The sequence below is a fragment of the Periplaneta americana genome, chromosome 16 (genome assembly GCF_040183065.1).
Source record: "Periplaneta americana isolate PAMFEO1 chromosome 16, P.americana_PAMFEO1_priV1, whole genome shotgun sequence".
Taxonomy (NCBI): Eukaryota; Metazoa; Arthropoda; class Insecta; order Blattodea; family Blattidae; genus Periplaneta; species Periplaneta americana.
Window position 1 is genome coordinate 152,797,182 of NC_091132.1, and position 17,674 is coordinate 152,814,855.

At 36.2% G+C, this 17,674-nt stretch overlaps 1 protein-coding gene across 1 annotated transcript in view; it reads left to right on the plus strand.

Moving 5' to 3' along the window:
- The window catches only part of LOC138691370 (ankyrin repeat domain-containing protein 1-like), a 41,202-nt gene extending 24,490 nt beyond the window's left edge, over positions 1–16,712 (plus strand). Inside the window, exons 2-3 of the mRNA XM_069813275.1 lie at positions 6,422–7,096; positions 13,724–16,712. Coding sequence (XP_069669376.1) covers positions 6,425–7,096; positions 13,724–14,215 — 1,164 coding nt within the window. The 5' untranslated portion in view covers positions 6,422–6,424 and the 3' untranslated portion in view covers positions 14,216–16,712. The remainder of the gene's footprint in view (positions 1–6,421; positions 7,097–13,723) is intronic.
- Positions 16,713–17,674: the final 962 nt, after the last annotated feature.

A 17,674-nucleotide genomic window follows, 5' to 3' on the forward strand; every position in this document is an offset into this window, starting at 1 on the left:
CAATGTTTACATTTCAAAATAAGTTTCGATGCTAGTCCACGCCTATTTTCAAGATCTTCAGTTATATACACACAATCTACAGTCACAATATTTACATTTTACATTCTCTTGAACGAGATTTGAAATAATATCTAAATTTACAATGATATTATTAAATTTCTCACTGTTATTATCTGCTGCATCACTTTCTATATTATTTAAATAACTAAGCTTCTTCTTAGAAGAGCTTGGTTCATGGTTAACATTTAGGTTAGTCCTAGGAGAACAGGTCTGTACAGTTTCATTGTTATGTACAGACTGTTTTCTTGTATGTATGTTACCAGTGAACTTCCTCTTCTTAAAAACACTCGTACTTCGTCCCATCTTCTCAAATCACACTCACAATCAAAAAACAGACCAAGAAAAGCTGCGTAACAACAAGATCACGTTATGTATACACGAGGAAAACATAAACAAAACAAAGTTTACGTAGATTCTTTTCGATATATCGAAGACATGGTCGGCAACAATGAAATTGAAATATTCTCTAGCCGGTAAAATTTCTCTCACGTTGATACATCACTTTTATATCACGATATTCAACGAATTATCCAATGATACAAACGAAAACGAATCCAGTGGGCGTGGCAGACCATTTTTATATGTCAATCTAAGGGCATAACTAACGTCAGAATCATATATAACTATATATTTTTTTTATTCGCAATGAAATGTAGAATTTTTTAACCAATAATAAAAAAATAGTTATTTTTGGCGATTTCGGTCTTAAATCTCCCCTTAATATTGGTGTACTCCACGCTACGTTCCAATTTAAAGTGCTTCAACATTAAGCGTGTGCATAACAATGAACATTAAGTGACAATACCCATCAGATAAGAAATCTCAATGTCTAATTTATATTTATTCAAAATACAGTGCAACTAATATAGTGAAACTAATATAGTGAAATTTTAATAACTTGTTGTCCCATTAAACTATCACGACAACACGCATCAACAATATCATATAACTAAGATCACGTCATATCAGAAACGACCAAGGTGTCTTAAACAAATTGATTTTAAATAATTGATTTTAATTGTTTGTTTTACTTATTTAATAGCATATAAGTGTTTTATGGTATTTATCTATGTAACCACAGTAATTGATCATGGGTATAGTAATATTACGTATACAAACACAGATCATTCAAGTCCACGATACATGCATCTATTGACCTGGTTCATAATTAGTATCAAGTATACATCTGAAGATGGTACACATGGTACCGAAAACGTTAATGTGGCAAATCAATAAAAAAACTTATATTTGTAGCATAAGATTTGCATAGATGGTCCAATTGAAACTTATTACATTATAGTTAGCTTATCGGAAAATCAAAACAAGATGAAATTGGTATAGTCTGTTTATGCTGACAGGTGCACATTCGAAATATGACATGATTTTATTTAATGGTGTTTTATAAACTAATTCGCAGCAGCATTTTAATATAAATTTAACACCTGCGATATCAAATATTGAACATGCGTGATTAATCCACATTTACTTTTTTATGTATTCCATTTATATTAAAATGAAGAAAACAGAGGTCATCCATATTCCTATATCATTTATTGCAGTGCACAATTATATAAAATTGGCAGTTTTCAAAAACAAAGTTCCTCCAGTTCCCAAGGCAGTGTTTATATTGCGATAAACTTCTTTCGACATCGCACAAAGTGGTGTTTGCATATTTAAGATAAGACACAAAATTAAAATATGTATTCTGTTCACTTCGTTGATCACAATGATCACAATTAACCAGAGCATGTCTTCTGTAACACATAACAGAATGACCACAATTTTTTTGGAGAAGACTATAAAAACATTTCGACACTTTTTAACAACCAGTTCAGGCTCCGTCATATCAATGATGTGCAACAGTTTTTACACAATTTGTAGAGTTTTCATTATTTCTAAATTAGATATTTCCACAAGTTTTATGTTTTGGATATATTTTCAAGATTATTTTTGATCCTACTTAAATTTAATATATAAGGAGAAAAATTTGCTCCGGCGCCGGGGATCGAACCCGGGTCCTTGGTTCTACGTACCAAGCGCTCTGACCACTGAGCTACGCCGAATTCAATCCACAGCACCGGATCGAATTTTCCTCCTTCGATGTTTCCCTTTGTGGCCTGACTCCAATTTTAGGCAAATATGTGTTGACGTGTATATCCAATGTCAACTGCCGGCCAACAAGTCACTCAGCTGAGTGCGCTCCTAGTATAATGGCAGTTGACATTGGATATATACGTCAACACATATATGCCTAAAATTGGAGTCAGGCCACAAAGGGAAACATCGAAGGAGGAGAATTCGATCCGGTGCTGTGGATTGAATTCGGCGTAGCTTAGTGGTCAGAGCGCTTGGTACGTAGAACCAAGGACCCGGGTTCGATCCCCGGCGCCGGAGCGAATTTTTCGCCTTAAATATTAAATGTCAATATTACTGATAAATTCTGTAGGACAAATTAATATAATCTATAATATTCTACTTAAATTTGTTAATGAATTTTGAGAAAGTATAGATTCTGTAGCCTTAATTGAAGAAGTTTCCTCAGTATTAAAGCTTTCTTACATTTTGAACGGAATATTATAGCTAAACATCATTCGACGCAAATATTTGTTCAACTCAGATTTCATATTTAACACGGGATTCCAATTTGAAGCCGCATTTGCTAGTGTAGTACGTTCAGTGTTTTCAATATTCATCATTGTTCGACAATGTTGCTCTATAATGTAAGAGCTGTCTCCTTTGTACAATTCCTACATGCACAAAGTATGCTCACACATAATTTTATGATCTCTATTACTGAAATATTAAATACTCAATTCCTGTCTTATCCAATCCAGTCTATATTTTATTATGTTTTATCTTCCGCATTTTGAGCATTGAAATAACACACATCAACTCCATTAGCTCACTTGTCCATCAACACTAATTGCATTGGTTATGTAGGTACAGTACAAACATCACTGCTATTCGTGACGTACAAGCCCATCTTGAAGAGCAGCTATCTACAGTAAAAACACGTAGTAATTTGTGAACACGTAAAAGACTATTATTTTGGTACTATTTCCCCGCTCTCTAGTCATTATACTAATATATCTCCAAGTCGTAACAATTAAACTTAAAGTCACATATTAAACATGCAAAGAGAAGCTCTAAATTATCAATATTCCATTGAATCATTAATCCTATGTGCTCGCAAAAGAACAAAGTCGGGCTAATTCACATATAGATAATTAGAAAGTTTCCACATAGGATACGTATTAGGCCTACTCGTACAAATAAAGCTTTACGTAACTACGATTCTTGTCTAATAGGACGACAGTCCTTCTCGAACATTTCATCACTGAGCCCTAGCCAGAATTCTTTGGTCGCATTCCTCAGAACATTGTACTCTTCCCTAGCTAGGAGCCTCTTGATGTTCCTGCATCGAAGAATCAGTCAGTGGAAAGTGAGTCACGTGATGAACTCCCACCAATCAAATGACAAAACTCAGGGCGCGTTTAGTATGTGGCATATAGAGAGAAAGCATCAGCAAGAAGAAACAGCGCTTTCTATACATAACAAAACAAACATAAGAAGCATCATGGTGTACCCAGAAGTGATGAAGCACAGAATAAGCAGTGTTTGGCTTCCGAAATGGAATAATGAATTATAATGTTTACTTGAATTCTATTCTGCAACCAATTTGTGAGTTCATTTGCTGATGCCCTAGGACAGCCGTGGCGAAAATGTCATCGTGCGCCAAGCCACTGTATAACCTGCAATGTGCATAGCACCTATCGAGGGAGGCGGACACCTGAAGGGGAAGTGAAGCAACTGTCTGACTTATTAACGGATTTTCATTTTCCTTACTTCAAGCACTTAAATATAATTGTCTACAGTACAAGTTTACAAACTAATGTTTAGTACGTGTGACAAAGAAATAAATAAATAAGAAAACATAGGACATATTATCACTACCTAAAATTAACTGTCTTCAGAATGTCTCTGCGACGGAGCTTCTAAATCAGGAATTATGTCACTTACTCCCAGTCGTAGTTGATCACGAAGGTATTTGTCTGTCAGTCGTGATCTAAATTTCGTTTTTACTATTTTCATTGTTGAAAATAATTTTGCACAAACCTAAGTTGTAGCGAACATGGCTTCAATAGAGCAAGCGGATATTTATTTTTTGACGAAGATTTGAAAAGTACAGCATTTGCAAAGTCCTTACATCTAGCTTTCATATAACATCAAATTGTACATCCGTGAGTTTAAATTAAAGATCTAACCGCATTATTCGTACATCAGCTGAACACGGGTCGACGTACAGAGATGATGATGATGATACTTACTTACTCACTGACTGACTCACTTACTTACTTACGTACTTACTTAATTATTTACTTACTTACTTACTTACTGGCTTTCAAGGAACCCGGAGGTTCATTGCCGCCCTCACATAAGCCCGCCATTGGTCCCTATCCTGAGAAAGATTAATCCAACTCTATCATAATATCTCACCTCCCTCAAATCCATTTTAATATTATCTTCCCATCTACGTCTAGGCCTTCCCAAGGGTCTTCTTCCCTCCGGCCTCCCAACTAACACTCTATACGCATTTTTGGTTTCGCCTATACGTGCTACATGCCCTGCCCATTTCAATCGTCTGGATTTAATGTTCCTAATTACGTCAGGTGAAGAATACAATACGTGCAATAACAATAATAACACTTAACCTTTTAATGTTTCAAGAGGGACATGTAGTATAATATCGTTTTATGTTATACAACCGTTTTCCTCGTAATACTTGTGAGCAAATTATACATTTAATACTCTCATCATATATTGGCAGCAAAAACTGTGTCCTTCCATTCTACTTGAAACTTTCGTTTTTGTAGAGGTACATGGTTTCGAGAGAGACATTGCGACGATACGCCACTCTCAGGTCAGAGACAAATACAAATGAAACGGAGTTTGACTCCAGTGAGTGAGAGGGTGGAGGTTGAGGGAGGTAGAGAGCAAGAGAATAATGCACAGCTATCATTGCGAGCCACAATGTGCTCACGAGTCACATTTTCGCCACAGCTGCCCTAGGAGATTGTTACACTTGCATGCATGAAAAACCCCGTGTCCACACTACTCAAGTGATTTGTGAATAGTTCAAGCAGGAATGGATTTTTTTATTATCCTGACCTTCCCAGTCACGACTTTAATCCTATAGAGTATAGAACATGAATGGAGTGATTCCTAGAGCTGTAGCATCCTGCATGGAGGATGTAGAGACTCTTGGAGACTTCCACACTATTCTAATTCAGAATTGGAATAATCTTCTACAGAAGACATTGTTTATCTGATACCAGCATGTCAAGGCGAATTAAAAAAGTTTAGTATTAAATGGTCCAGAAAGCCATAGTCGCTTATTAGCAACTTTTATTCTTTTCACTCTGTATCATTTTTTATTTTTGCTTTGTTTCAAATTTTCCTTCATTTTAGTGAACTTGCAACAATTTAATTTACTGTTTAGTTTTCAACTTTAAAAATAAACGTGTGTGAGATAAAGTTAGGATATTAATAGTCCATAGTAACATTCAATTTTACTCTTATACATTATCAAATAAAATAAATCATTTTTTGCTCCTTCCAGTTTTTGAGTAGTGTGTGTTAACATTAATTAAAATAATAAATTCATATCTGATCATTAATCTAATATAAGTCTATTTAAGCAACGAAAGAAAGTACGAAGTTATACAAGGGATGTATCTTAATTAGACTGACAAGCTTCTGAATCAGATGGAGAACCTTTTCTTTTTCACTTCAGGATGAATTGTAAGGACGCAGGTTGCGTGCTTCCATGTATCGAAGCATATTTTCAACATTAAACACCATGCTTCTCCCCTTTCAACTGCATATCCTGTGCTTAGGGTAATTTCCACGCAGTTAGGTAACCTCAATATACTAAAGTACATCCTGAAATGTTTCGTATGGAACGAGTTTGCGAATATGCATATGTCGTAATTAGTAGCATTTGGTTCTAGTCTTGATGCTCAGAGCATTTACTAGAAACTATACCCAAACTGACAAAATCCTTACTACATTGGATTAAATTTGCCAGAAATTATAGCAGACTACGCGATCTGGATTTATTAATTTTGAAATAACTAATTGCCTCCATTTTATTCTGTCAATTCGACCAATATAATTACATGGTAGGCTATTCTGTTGCGCTGAAAGAAACATCTGAGTACGGGCGGGATTCTTAAAAAAATGATTTAAAAATAAGTTCTCTACCCGATCCCAAAATTTCCCGGTCTAATAAAGGTACATTCTGTATATGATATGTGCATTGTATTCTAAACGCTGGTAGTAAGCAAGTGTTGTTTTGCAGACTATGTCCATCGGTTCAATCCAAGAGCAGACGACGGTGCCCGCACCTCTGCAGTTGTTATTGCTGCAGTTGTTCAACCTGGTCGTACATAACATCACGAATGCCACGAATGGAAATCTCAAGGGCACGGTGGCAGAACTCTTAGACTTGAACGCCACGTACAACACACAACTTGAAGCGACGCATTCCTTCCTCGAAAATAACTTCCAGGAACAGCAGAGTTTCTTGGAGAAGAAATTAAACACTCTAGACACGCGTTTGGAGGAGCAGAATATTTTGATATCGAAAAGAATAGGCGATGATAAAAATTTACTAGAAAATAAATGGCAGGAATTAACAAGTCTTATGCAGGAAACACACAAGAATCAGAATGCATTCATTACTAAGAAATTTAAAGATTACAATGATCTTCTGGAGAATAAGTTTCTAGATCAGAATGCATTAATGGAGAAAAAATTCGAACAATATGAATTTATGATGGATAAAATTGAGAATTATAACGGTTTTCTGGAAAAGAAAATCCAGGAACATAACGGTTTTATGGAGAAAAAGTTAGATTATCACAACGAGCTACAAAACAAGAATGGCGATAATATATTGAAGAAGTTAGATAAAGTGGAGAACTGTCAGTCCAAGACCTATTATGGTAAAGACTCTCTGGGAGGTCTTCGAGAGGTAAGCATTCATTTTCTTCTAATATTCATTACAGAACTTTCCAAATACTGTACTCCCTCTTGTGAACTTAATGTAACACTGGAGAGTTTTATTTTAATAATCATAATATCGCTCATCCTTATCTTGCATAATATTACTCCTGCCACAAGTACATTTCGTACGTATAATATTTCATTCCTTATAAGGTAACCGGGGGTAATAAACCCCACCTAAGGAAAATAAAACGTTCTTTCTTTGAAATGGAGAAGTTTAGCAATTTTTAAATAATGAAATAGCATACTTTTGTAGTTATCCTATAATATTTTACTTCAAATAAATACTCAAACAGACTCATAAATGCTGTGAGAAATGAAAATTAACATGATATCACTGGGCCTTATATCCTACTGTGACAGGTAATAAGGCCCACAAAAAAGAATGTAAGTATTGAACACAATTTGGGCATACAAAGTCTTTAGTCTTTTCCTCAGTGAGACCTGCACATTCATCGTGCACCCAACATTCACAAGACACACACATGTATATCTATAACAATTCTCTTCGCAGACAGAACACATCCGCGTTCCCTCTTTGTTAACAAATCCTGAAATTCATGGTTCATCCAATGCTCTTTCTGTATTAAGAATTGTAGTCTTTCGTTTGTTTCATCTCTTGCAAAAAAGATTGTACTTCAGAGTTTGAACTTCATAGTTCAGGGACTTCTATGAACTTGTGGGCGTTTCCACGTATTTATTTCATGAGCCTTATTTCCTACTCCTACGCCAATTTTAATTTTTGGAGTGCTCATATGCTCATTAGCGAAAGTTTCACGGTAGCCCCAAACTCCTTAACGTTTACAGAATAACGTGGATTTAATATTATATTAATAACACACAGTAAAATGATTAAATATCAACTTACATTTTGCAAATTTTATAATGAAAGCAGAAATAAACACACATAACTTTTTGTCATTAGTCAGCTAAAAACAAGAACGAGAATCTAGTTTCTTTATACCTCACTCGAATGCAAGAAAAAATAGGTCTTAAGGGCTGTTGACCTCTTTTGCAAACGTGTATAATTAATGGCAAAACTAGGTAGTGGGCCTTATAACATGCTGGGTCTTAATATCCTCAAGTACCTTACTAAAACATTAAAAATCGATTACCGGTACTAATTTTGTCTCCATTCTTATCTGTATCATTAGCTGTGCAATTGAAGATAACTTTAATTTTCCTACAGATAGCTACTCAGAAAATATTTTGCACATACAGTAACTTCAAATTTTTCTTTTTATAAATAACAAAATTTTGGATACAATACAAAATTTCTATGGGTCTATACATTTATTAGTATATAGTTTTACGACTAATTCTATTATAATTATATTATTTCGGATATTGCTTAATGTAATTTGTTACTTGTCAACGATGTCTGTAATGGAGGGTGAAAGGAACTGACCATCCTACCAATTATCTCCTGGATTAGTTGTCTCATTAGTGATGTCTTGTTGGTGTCACTTATCAGGTTTAAACCTGTCTACGGACATTTGACTAAACACACAATAAATTATTTTGTGTAAGAAGGTGAAGAAATGATGTCTTTAACAAAATATACATTTTTATATTCTCTGTTAGGAAATTGCGTTATTATATTTACATTTCAGCACTTTACTCAGTTCAATTATGTCCGTTAGTGAAATTTTCGGTTAGTGAATTTTGTAAAACGATTTTGTACGTCAGTGCTTTATGGGTATAAGAATAAGTAGCTTCCTTTTATAAAGTACGGATATTACTACCGTGTTCAGTCCGCTAAGCATTCTTGAGCTCTATAGCAACACTATTGCTTTTAATTATTCCTCGAATTTCTTCCCTCTCTATCGCTTCTCACAATCTGTTCGCAACACTTACTCCATTGTCTCAAAGTACTCAAAAACCTCACTGAGTCTCTTTATTTGTTGGGAAAACAAATGGATCTTACTCTCTGACTGTGTAACTAAAATTGTTACATTGTGGTCAAAGACACTAATCAAAGTTGTCATTATTTGAGTGGGGGAAAGATGAAAAGGAGAAGTAACTTGTAGTTCTATACTTCACAGCAGTGTTAGTCAGCACTCGCTGAAATGGGTAAAGGGTAAGCGGAGCCGTCCCGTCTGCCCCATCGTGCTGCAGGAAGATGTAGAGAGCATACCCGCTAGTAGCTACGGATGCACCATTGTGCAGTGTGTTCTCCGCGGGTAAGATACGCTAGCCCCAGGGTGCTCTGTGCTGATGACCGCTGCTTTACACGGTTCTTTATCTGTTGAGCGAACAGTAAATCATTGGTGAATTAATTGAGAATCAAGTTTGATTCACTAGTCAGCTCTTTCTGCAATGAAGGGGGAAAGAAACTGACCAGCATACTCCATTATCTCTTGGATTGGTTGCCTCATGAATTATGCGTTATTGTTGTCACTCGTGATATTCCAATCTGTCTTCGGACAGTTGAGTTAAAAATATTGAGAATCGTTGACTTTGTATCCTGTACCGTATGGATGAAAAGTTTCTGCACTATGTGAATTTACACAAGGCACATAACTAAGTTATTTCTAAATAAATGCTTAAGTAGCCCATTTCTGTCAGTTGCGGAAATTCATTTCATGAGATTCTGACATAGGCGTCTCACCTATGTTTGAAGAAAGAATTACTTTTATAACCAGATAGATCACATTTTGATAGATAAAAGAAGACATACTCGTATATAGTTGACATTCGAACTTTCAGGGATGCAGACTGTAATTCTGACCATTATTTGGTAATTGGAGAACTAAGAGAAAGACTATCAGTAGCCAAGCGAGTAGAGCAACAAGTTAATATTATAAGATTCAATATTCCGAAATTAAAGGACGAGGAAACTAAGCAACATTATCAGGTCGAAATTTCAAATAGGTTTGCCGTATTAGCAAGTTCCGACGATGTTGAGGAAGAGTTAGATTTGAATAGCATGTGGGAAAATATCCGAGATAATATCAAAATTGCGGCTGAACAGAGCATAGGTTATTATGAAACTAAGAAAAAGAAACCGTGGTTTGATGAAGATTGTTGCATGGTAGTAGCAAGAAGGAAACAGGCCAAATTGAAATTCTTACAGGATCCAGTTGAGGTGAATAGAGATAATTATTTCAATATAAGACGGGAAGCAAATCGTACGCTTAGGAATAAAAAGAGAGAATACTTGAAGGAAAAACTGAATAAGGTAGAAACAAATAGTAAAAATAAAAACATTAGAGATTTATATAAGGGCATAAAGGAATTCAAGAATGGATATCAGGCAAGGGTAAACGTGATCAAGGATGAGAATGGTGACTTGCTTGCAGATGCTCATTCAATCCTGAACAGATGGAAAAACTATTTTGGACAACTACTAAATATACCTAGGCCAAATAGAAATGATCGGGACGAAATTGAAATACAAACTGCTGAGCCAATTATACCCGAACCCACACTTTCTGAAGTCGAAATTGCGATAGAAAATTTGAAAAATTATAAGTCTCCAGGTATCGATCAAATTCCAGCAGAATAAATACAAGAGGGTGGAAGCGCATTATCTAACGAAATTTATAAGCTTGTACTTGCTATTTGGGAAAAGGAAATTGTACCAGAACAATGGAAGGAGTCCATTACCGTACCTATTTTTAAGAAGAGGAACAAGACTAACTGTAGTAAATTTAGTAATGTCGTACAAAATTTTGTCCAATATTCTTTTGAGAAGATTAACTCTATATGTAGATGAAATTATTGGGGATCATCAATGTGGTTTTGGGCGTAATAGATCAACTATTGGCCAGATATTTTGTATTCGACAGATAATGGAGAAAAAATGGGAGTATAAGGGCACAGTGCATCAGTTATTCATAGATTTCAAAAAGGCATATGACTCGGTTAAGAGAGAAGTTGGATTTGGTATTCCCAAGAAACTAGTTCGATTAATTAAAATCTGTCTCAGTGAAACATACAGCAGAGTTCGTATAGGTCAGTTTCTGTCAGATGCGTTTCCAATTCACTGTGGGCTAAAGCAAGGAGATGCACTATCACCTTTACTTTTTAACTTTGCTCTAGAGTAAGCCATTAGGAAAGTCCAGGATAACAGTGAGGGTTTGGAATTGAAAGGGTTACATCAGCTTCTTGTCTATGCGGATGACGTGAATATGTTAGGAGAAAATCCACAAACGATTACGGAAAACACGGGAATTTTACTGGAAGCAAGTAAAGAGATAGGTTTGGAAGTAAATCCCGAAAAGACTAAGTATATGATTATGTCTCGTGACCTGAATATCGTACGAAATGGAAATACAGAAATTGGAAATTTATCTTTTGAAGAAGTGTAGAAGTTCAAATATCTGGGAGCAACAGTAACAAATATAAGTGATACTCGGGAGGAAATTAAACACAGAATAAATATGGGAAATGCCTGTTATTATTCGGTTGAGAAACTTTTATCATCCAGTCTGCTGTCGAAAAATCTTAAAGTTAGAATTTATAAAACAGTTATATTACCGGTTGTTCTGTATGGTTGTGAAACTTGGACTCTCACTTTGAGAGAGGAACAGAGATTAAGGGTGTTTGAGAATAAGGTGCTTAGGAAAATATTTGGGGCTAAGAGGGATGAAGTTACAGGAGAATGGAGAAAGTTACACAACACAGAACTGCACGCATTGTATTCTTCACCTTTCTTCACCTGACATAATTATGAACATTAAATCCAGACGTTTGAGATGGGCAGGGCATGTAGCACGTATGGGCGAATCCAGAAATGCATATAGAGTATTAGTTGGGAGGCCGGAGGGAAAAAGACCTTTAGGGAACCCGAGACGTAGATGGGAAGGTAATATTAAAATGGATTTGAGGGAGGTGGGATATGATGATAGAGAATGTAATCCATTCTCTATCATCATCATTTTGCTCAGGATAGGGACCAATGGCGGGCTTATGTGAGGGCGGCAATGAACCTCCGGGTTCCTTAAAAGCCAGTAAGTAAGTAAGTACATCGTTATGAATAAACATATCCTAGGAAGATCCAACATTATTGGAGCCTGCCGTCGGTTGTCCGTTTTTATTACCGCTCGTGCAATATAATATATAGAATATTGTTTAAATTAATAAATCAATGGAATAATGGTGAGTATATTGAATTAATAAATAACGACGTAATATACCAAATGATTGAAGAATAAATAAATGAAGCATAACATTAGACTTAGGCAATTTTTTTTAGAACAATATTACGTAAGAGATAGCTTCAGACTTTTGTAATCTCTCTTTCTTACTTTATGTTTCACAACGAACATTCTCTCCACTAAAGTGGAGGCCATTTCATTTTCTTTTATTTACCAAACACTAACACTCACTCACAAAATATTTTACAATGAACACAACACACGATCAATATATATCGAACTACACCGAAATGAGCTGTTTACTGGAGGAAATCTCCGTCATATCTTCCGATAATATTAGTGTCCTTATGTACACAGCTGGCAAGTTCACTGTTCGTTGTATCACAATGTAACATTCAATCATGTATCATCATATTAATATATAACAAAACTGTTAAAACGCTTCAGTAATACTTTAATACCATTATATTAATATGATCATTAAACTACAAATATTTGTACCTAGTGCCTCAGGAGGAATGTAAAATACTTCAGGATAATGTAGTCTGGATTAATCTACATCGATATAACCTGCTATACCTATGTCCGAAATCTAACAGGAGCTATTGGTGTGCGAAGTTTTAAATGGAGAGAGGTATTATAGACGTATTTCTAGGTTTTAGAACATTGTGATATGTTACATTATTGAAAATGCTGCATCTTGCGTTGTTTGAACAAGTATATTTCATAACTGAATTGAAACTCAGTAAGAAAGAATATTTACACAAGCCAAATTACTAAGGTTGCTCTTCATATGAATTCAATGAATTCTACATTCATATGAGGTACTGGTACCGGTATTCTTCCCGATTTAATTGAACAAACACTTGGTAGCTTGCCAATTTCAGATAACATGTGTTAAACATGGGCAGACAAAGCTAGATGGAACCCTTGCACTGGGAAAACGTCGTCTATATTCCTCAACAGCAGCCAATGCATTGCCATCACAACAATTCATAAAGAAAAAGCATGGTTGCATATTCACTATATGAATGCATGAATTAAGTGTCAAGTTAATGTGTATTCAGTTCTATGTGTTTTTCAGGTGTTGCAGTGTTCAGACGCTGCCGTGTGCAGAAGATCTGGAATACCACGCCAAGTAGCTATGGTACACGGAACCGTAAGACGTTCCAGTATTTCTCCCCTTAATTTCTCCCTAACCGGCAACCGTTAGACTTCGGAAATAGGTATATCAAGTTAAATCGATGTATGTTAATCCCAACTACATTAGCCGGAAGTAATTTACATTCCTCCTGAGACATCCTGCTTATATATTTCTATTACTTTTGCTTTTAATTTCAATTAGGTACATAAATATGAATAACACCGAGTCTGCTGCTAATACCATTTACAATGTTCTACTATTTTTAATGTTTAGAAGTCATACCATCTGCAATTTAAGGTACTGTTGTCATTAAAACTGGTACGAATACAATTCGTCTTGTCTGTCGTAGGAACTCGCTGCACTCAGCAAGTCTGAGAGGGAGAGTCGCCTGCTCGAGGCGTCCAAAAGCGGTAACGCTACACTGGTGATGGGCCTACTGCAGGTGGGCACAAACTTCTCCATCACGGATGAAAAGACAAGGACTCCTCTACACGTTGCGGCAGATTACAGCCAAGTGGATGTGGTTCGAATCTTGCTGGACGCCGGAGCGCCTGTTAACGGCAAGTCTAAGAAGTATAATGCTACTGCCATGCACTATGGTTGCCCCTTTCCGGAAGTGCTGTATTTATTGTTGGACCGTGGGGCGTCCTTGGAGGAAAGATCAGCATCTGGTGGAACACCTCTCCACTGGGCAGCGTGGAATAACGGGCTGAAGGGAGCGCAGGCTCTCGTGGCAAGAGGAGCAGACATCCATGCACGTGCTTTCGACGGGAATACGCCACTGCAGTGGGCGCAGCAGAAGAATTATCAGTCTGTAATAGACTTCCTGTCGCAGTTGTAGTCACAACTAACATATAAGCGGCATTCAGTGGTTTAGTTGGAATACGCGACCCATAATATTTATAATATGAATGACATTGATTACTCTATCTTAGATCAAACTTTATAAGTAGATGACATAAAAGTCCTGTTGTCTTCAGTGATTGATTAATAGTGTAGATAAAGTGACTATCTCTAGGACTGATTAGCAGTATGACTAAATTATCTACCACTTTTACCAATTACTACTTCTAGTTGTCTTAATGACTAATATACGGTAGAAACCAAACATAAAATTTTCCGAACAGTAAATTCTGTTAAAAAAAATTTGCTCACAGAAAATTGTCAATCAAAACCAATTTCAATAGGAAAGCATACAAACACTTATTTTGTAAATAGTATAAGAGCCTTACATTCTGTTCTGGTAATATTAGAACAAACTCATCACTTATGGATAACTATGTCACAATATATGATATAAACAATGTATAATGATGTAAATTGGATGTTACATTTTAACTTTATCTACATGTATTATGACTTATGCTTTCATCTCATTACATATTTATGAGAATTTTCAAACGAAACTGTTAATGGAAATTTGTTATAAAAATCAATGTCACAATACTTACATGTGGTTTACAAGTTTATGACTGTACTTCTACGTGTACAAATTTTGAAGGAGGTTTTGAACCTAACGATTATGGAAAGTTCCCTTTTGAGACCGAACGGTGGACTGGCAGATTTAAAATCTTTTCCACTCACTGATTTACTATCAAATTTTGCTCATTGAGTAACTTGGATATCTGACTTGCTGACTATGTACAGATACACTGCGCATGTGCAGTCCCTCTGTATATATTCTATTTGTGAACAGTCGTGTACAATTGTTGCCTACACACAGGTCGATTTCCAAAATTTAATTCTGTATCTATCTGTACAGGTACGGAATTATAATTTGAAGCGAGTCCTTATGGGATTCACCTGTTTGTGGGTAACAATTTCACAAGACTGCCTATAAGTAGCATATATACAGGGGTCATTGTTTACTGCACATCCACAGTGTGTTGTAAGCGAAACTTGTATAATAAGGGAGCTCCAAATTTTATTTCCATATATGCTTACGTGGTACAGTCATTAAGTTCTAATACTGAGCGCATAGTGGCGTTGTGGTGCACTATAGCGCATAGGTGGCGCCATGGTATGATACCTTGTCAGTTAGTCTCTCGACCCAACAAGAGACAGTTGAGTGCATGCACTGTAAGCAGAACTACGATCTTTGTTGTGACGGTGATTTGAATGCGCGCGTCGGAACTCGAGTATGTTGCAGTTTGAGCAACGGGCAAACGTCACGTTCTGTCAGAAATTAGGCGAAACTGCTATAACCGATCATAACTGGAGACGAAACATGGTGTTTCCTTTACGATCCCCTACTGAAGCGACAATCCGCCACCTGAAAAACGCCATTATTTCCACGACAGAAAAATCCGCAACAAGACAGGTCAAAAGGCAAGGTGATGCTTTAACAGTTTTTTTTATTCAAATGGAATTGTTCACATAGAATTAATCCCACAAGGTGCAACTGTAGAGAAGATCATCTACAAAGAGATTCTTGGCCGTTTAAGCAATTCAATTCGTCGTAAGCGTCCTGAGCTTTGGCATAGGAAGAATTGACTGTTGCTACACGACAACGCCCCTGCACATCGCTCCATCCTTGTCCAAGAGGAACTTGCAAGGTAACAGGTCGCTGTTTTGCCACACCCTCCGTACTCACCTGATCTCGCACCATGCGATTTTTTTTCTCTTTCCCCTCATGAAATCAATCCTACGAGGGCGTAATTTTTATGCGGCCGAAAAGGTCATGACTGCCACAAGAGAAGCCGTACGGCATCTTCCTGCCAACATCTTTCAGCGGTGCTTCCAGCAGCTACACCAACGTTGGCAGACGTGCATAGCGGCCAACGGCGACTATATTGAGGGTGAATGTCGATCTGTTTAAGTGTACGCCGTATCACGCGGCATCTTCTGAGGCATCCAGATTCTTGTAGGTGCCTACCCTTCAGGGTCAGTGTCAGAACTTAATGACTGTACCACATATATTGTTTTCATCTGCCAAACTTGACAAACTAACAAAATATTCCGATGAATGTTTGTATATTTTTATTAGCAGCAGTATGGGTTAAAACTAGAATGAATTACTTGCTGCAGGCTAACTGGATCTCTGAACGTAAGTATAGCGACTTATAGGCTATATCGACAGATTAGCTGAACTACCTCGCAGTTTGACAGATAGGTGGGTCGATTAACTAAATTTCTTACATTATTGGCTTTATATACGAATCGTTTATTGTAAAACACCGCAACCGACATTTTTCACAAAATCCTTTCTATTTTTGTGGATTTTGATTGCCAGCATGAATGCGCATCTTTTGATATAAAAACCTTGTATCTAGCATAACTGTAATATGTAAAAAATTGGACAATAAATATGCATTTATTGTAAAATGCCTCACAACTAACATCACACAGACTATGGTGTTTTTCAAATAAACTAGTCTGCCACACTAGCTGACAGCAGCACTAACGCATCCAACAGCTGATTTCAGTCACAGCCGGATCATGTTTTGTTCTCTCTATTGCTGATTAAGTGTTGCCTTTACTTTTATTATCTGTTTTGGGTATTTTTTTACAAGATGGTTAGTTCAAATGATGAAAATGTTGCTAATGAGAATTACTGAGAACTCGTCTAAGTTCAAGATAAAACGAGTCACAGCTAATGATGTGGTTAACTTCAAAGCTCGGTGGCGAAAATGTTATAAGCTATCTAGCATGTCTGATTCATCTTATGGCCGTGGTGTACCAAAGGATAAATAGTACATTTTAAAATTTCGAAGGTGAATGAGTTTTTTTTCACTGCAATGAACCAAAATGTAAAGTTCTTTGTATTGTACCGGCAGAAGTATTCACCATTCGAATTCCTGATAAAAGTGTTTGTTCTGATAATTTACCGTTTGAACTGCCAACAGACCTAGCTTATAACAGCTCGAGGCTATCATTCAATGTTAAGAAATGGAGGACCTTAAAAATATTTTGCATTACATACCGGATGAAGTGAAAGGTTTCTACACAGAACTGTACACAACCAACAAAGATAGTAATGACAGTGGAAGCGAAGACTAGAAAAATAATAAGTCCTGATAAGAAAAATGTGTATTGTAACAGAAAAAACTTTAACTTTTGTGATTTTATACTGTAGTTTTTATATAGATTATAAAGTTTGTTCATACTTACTTTCATTCACTCTAATACTTGGAAAAAGGCAATACTTTGCTTAGTTTCAGTTTGTTTGTTGGAAAAACCCCATAACATCCTAATTAATTTAATTTTTGGGAGGGATATATATCATAAAACACAACTAATGGTGAATAAGCCTCATATTTAGCAACTAATAGCACATGTTAAATGCATTTTGACAATAAAA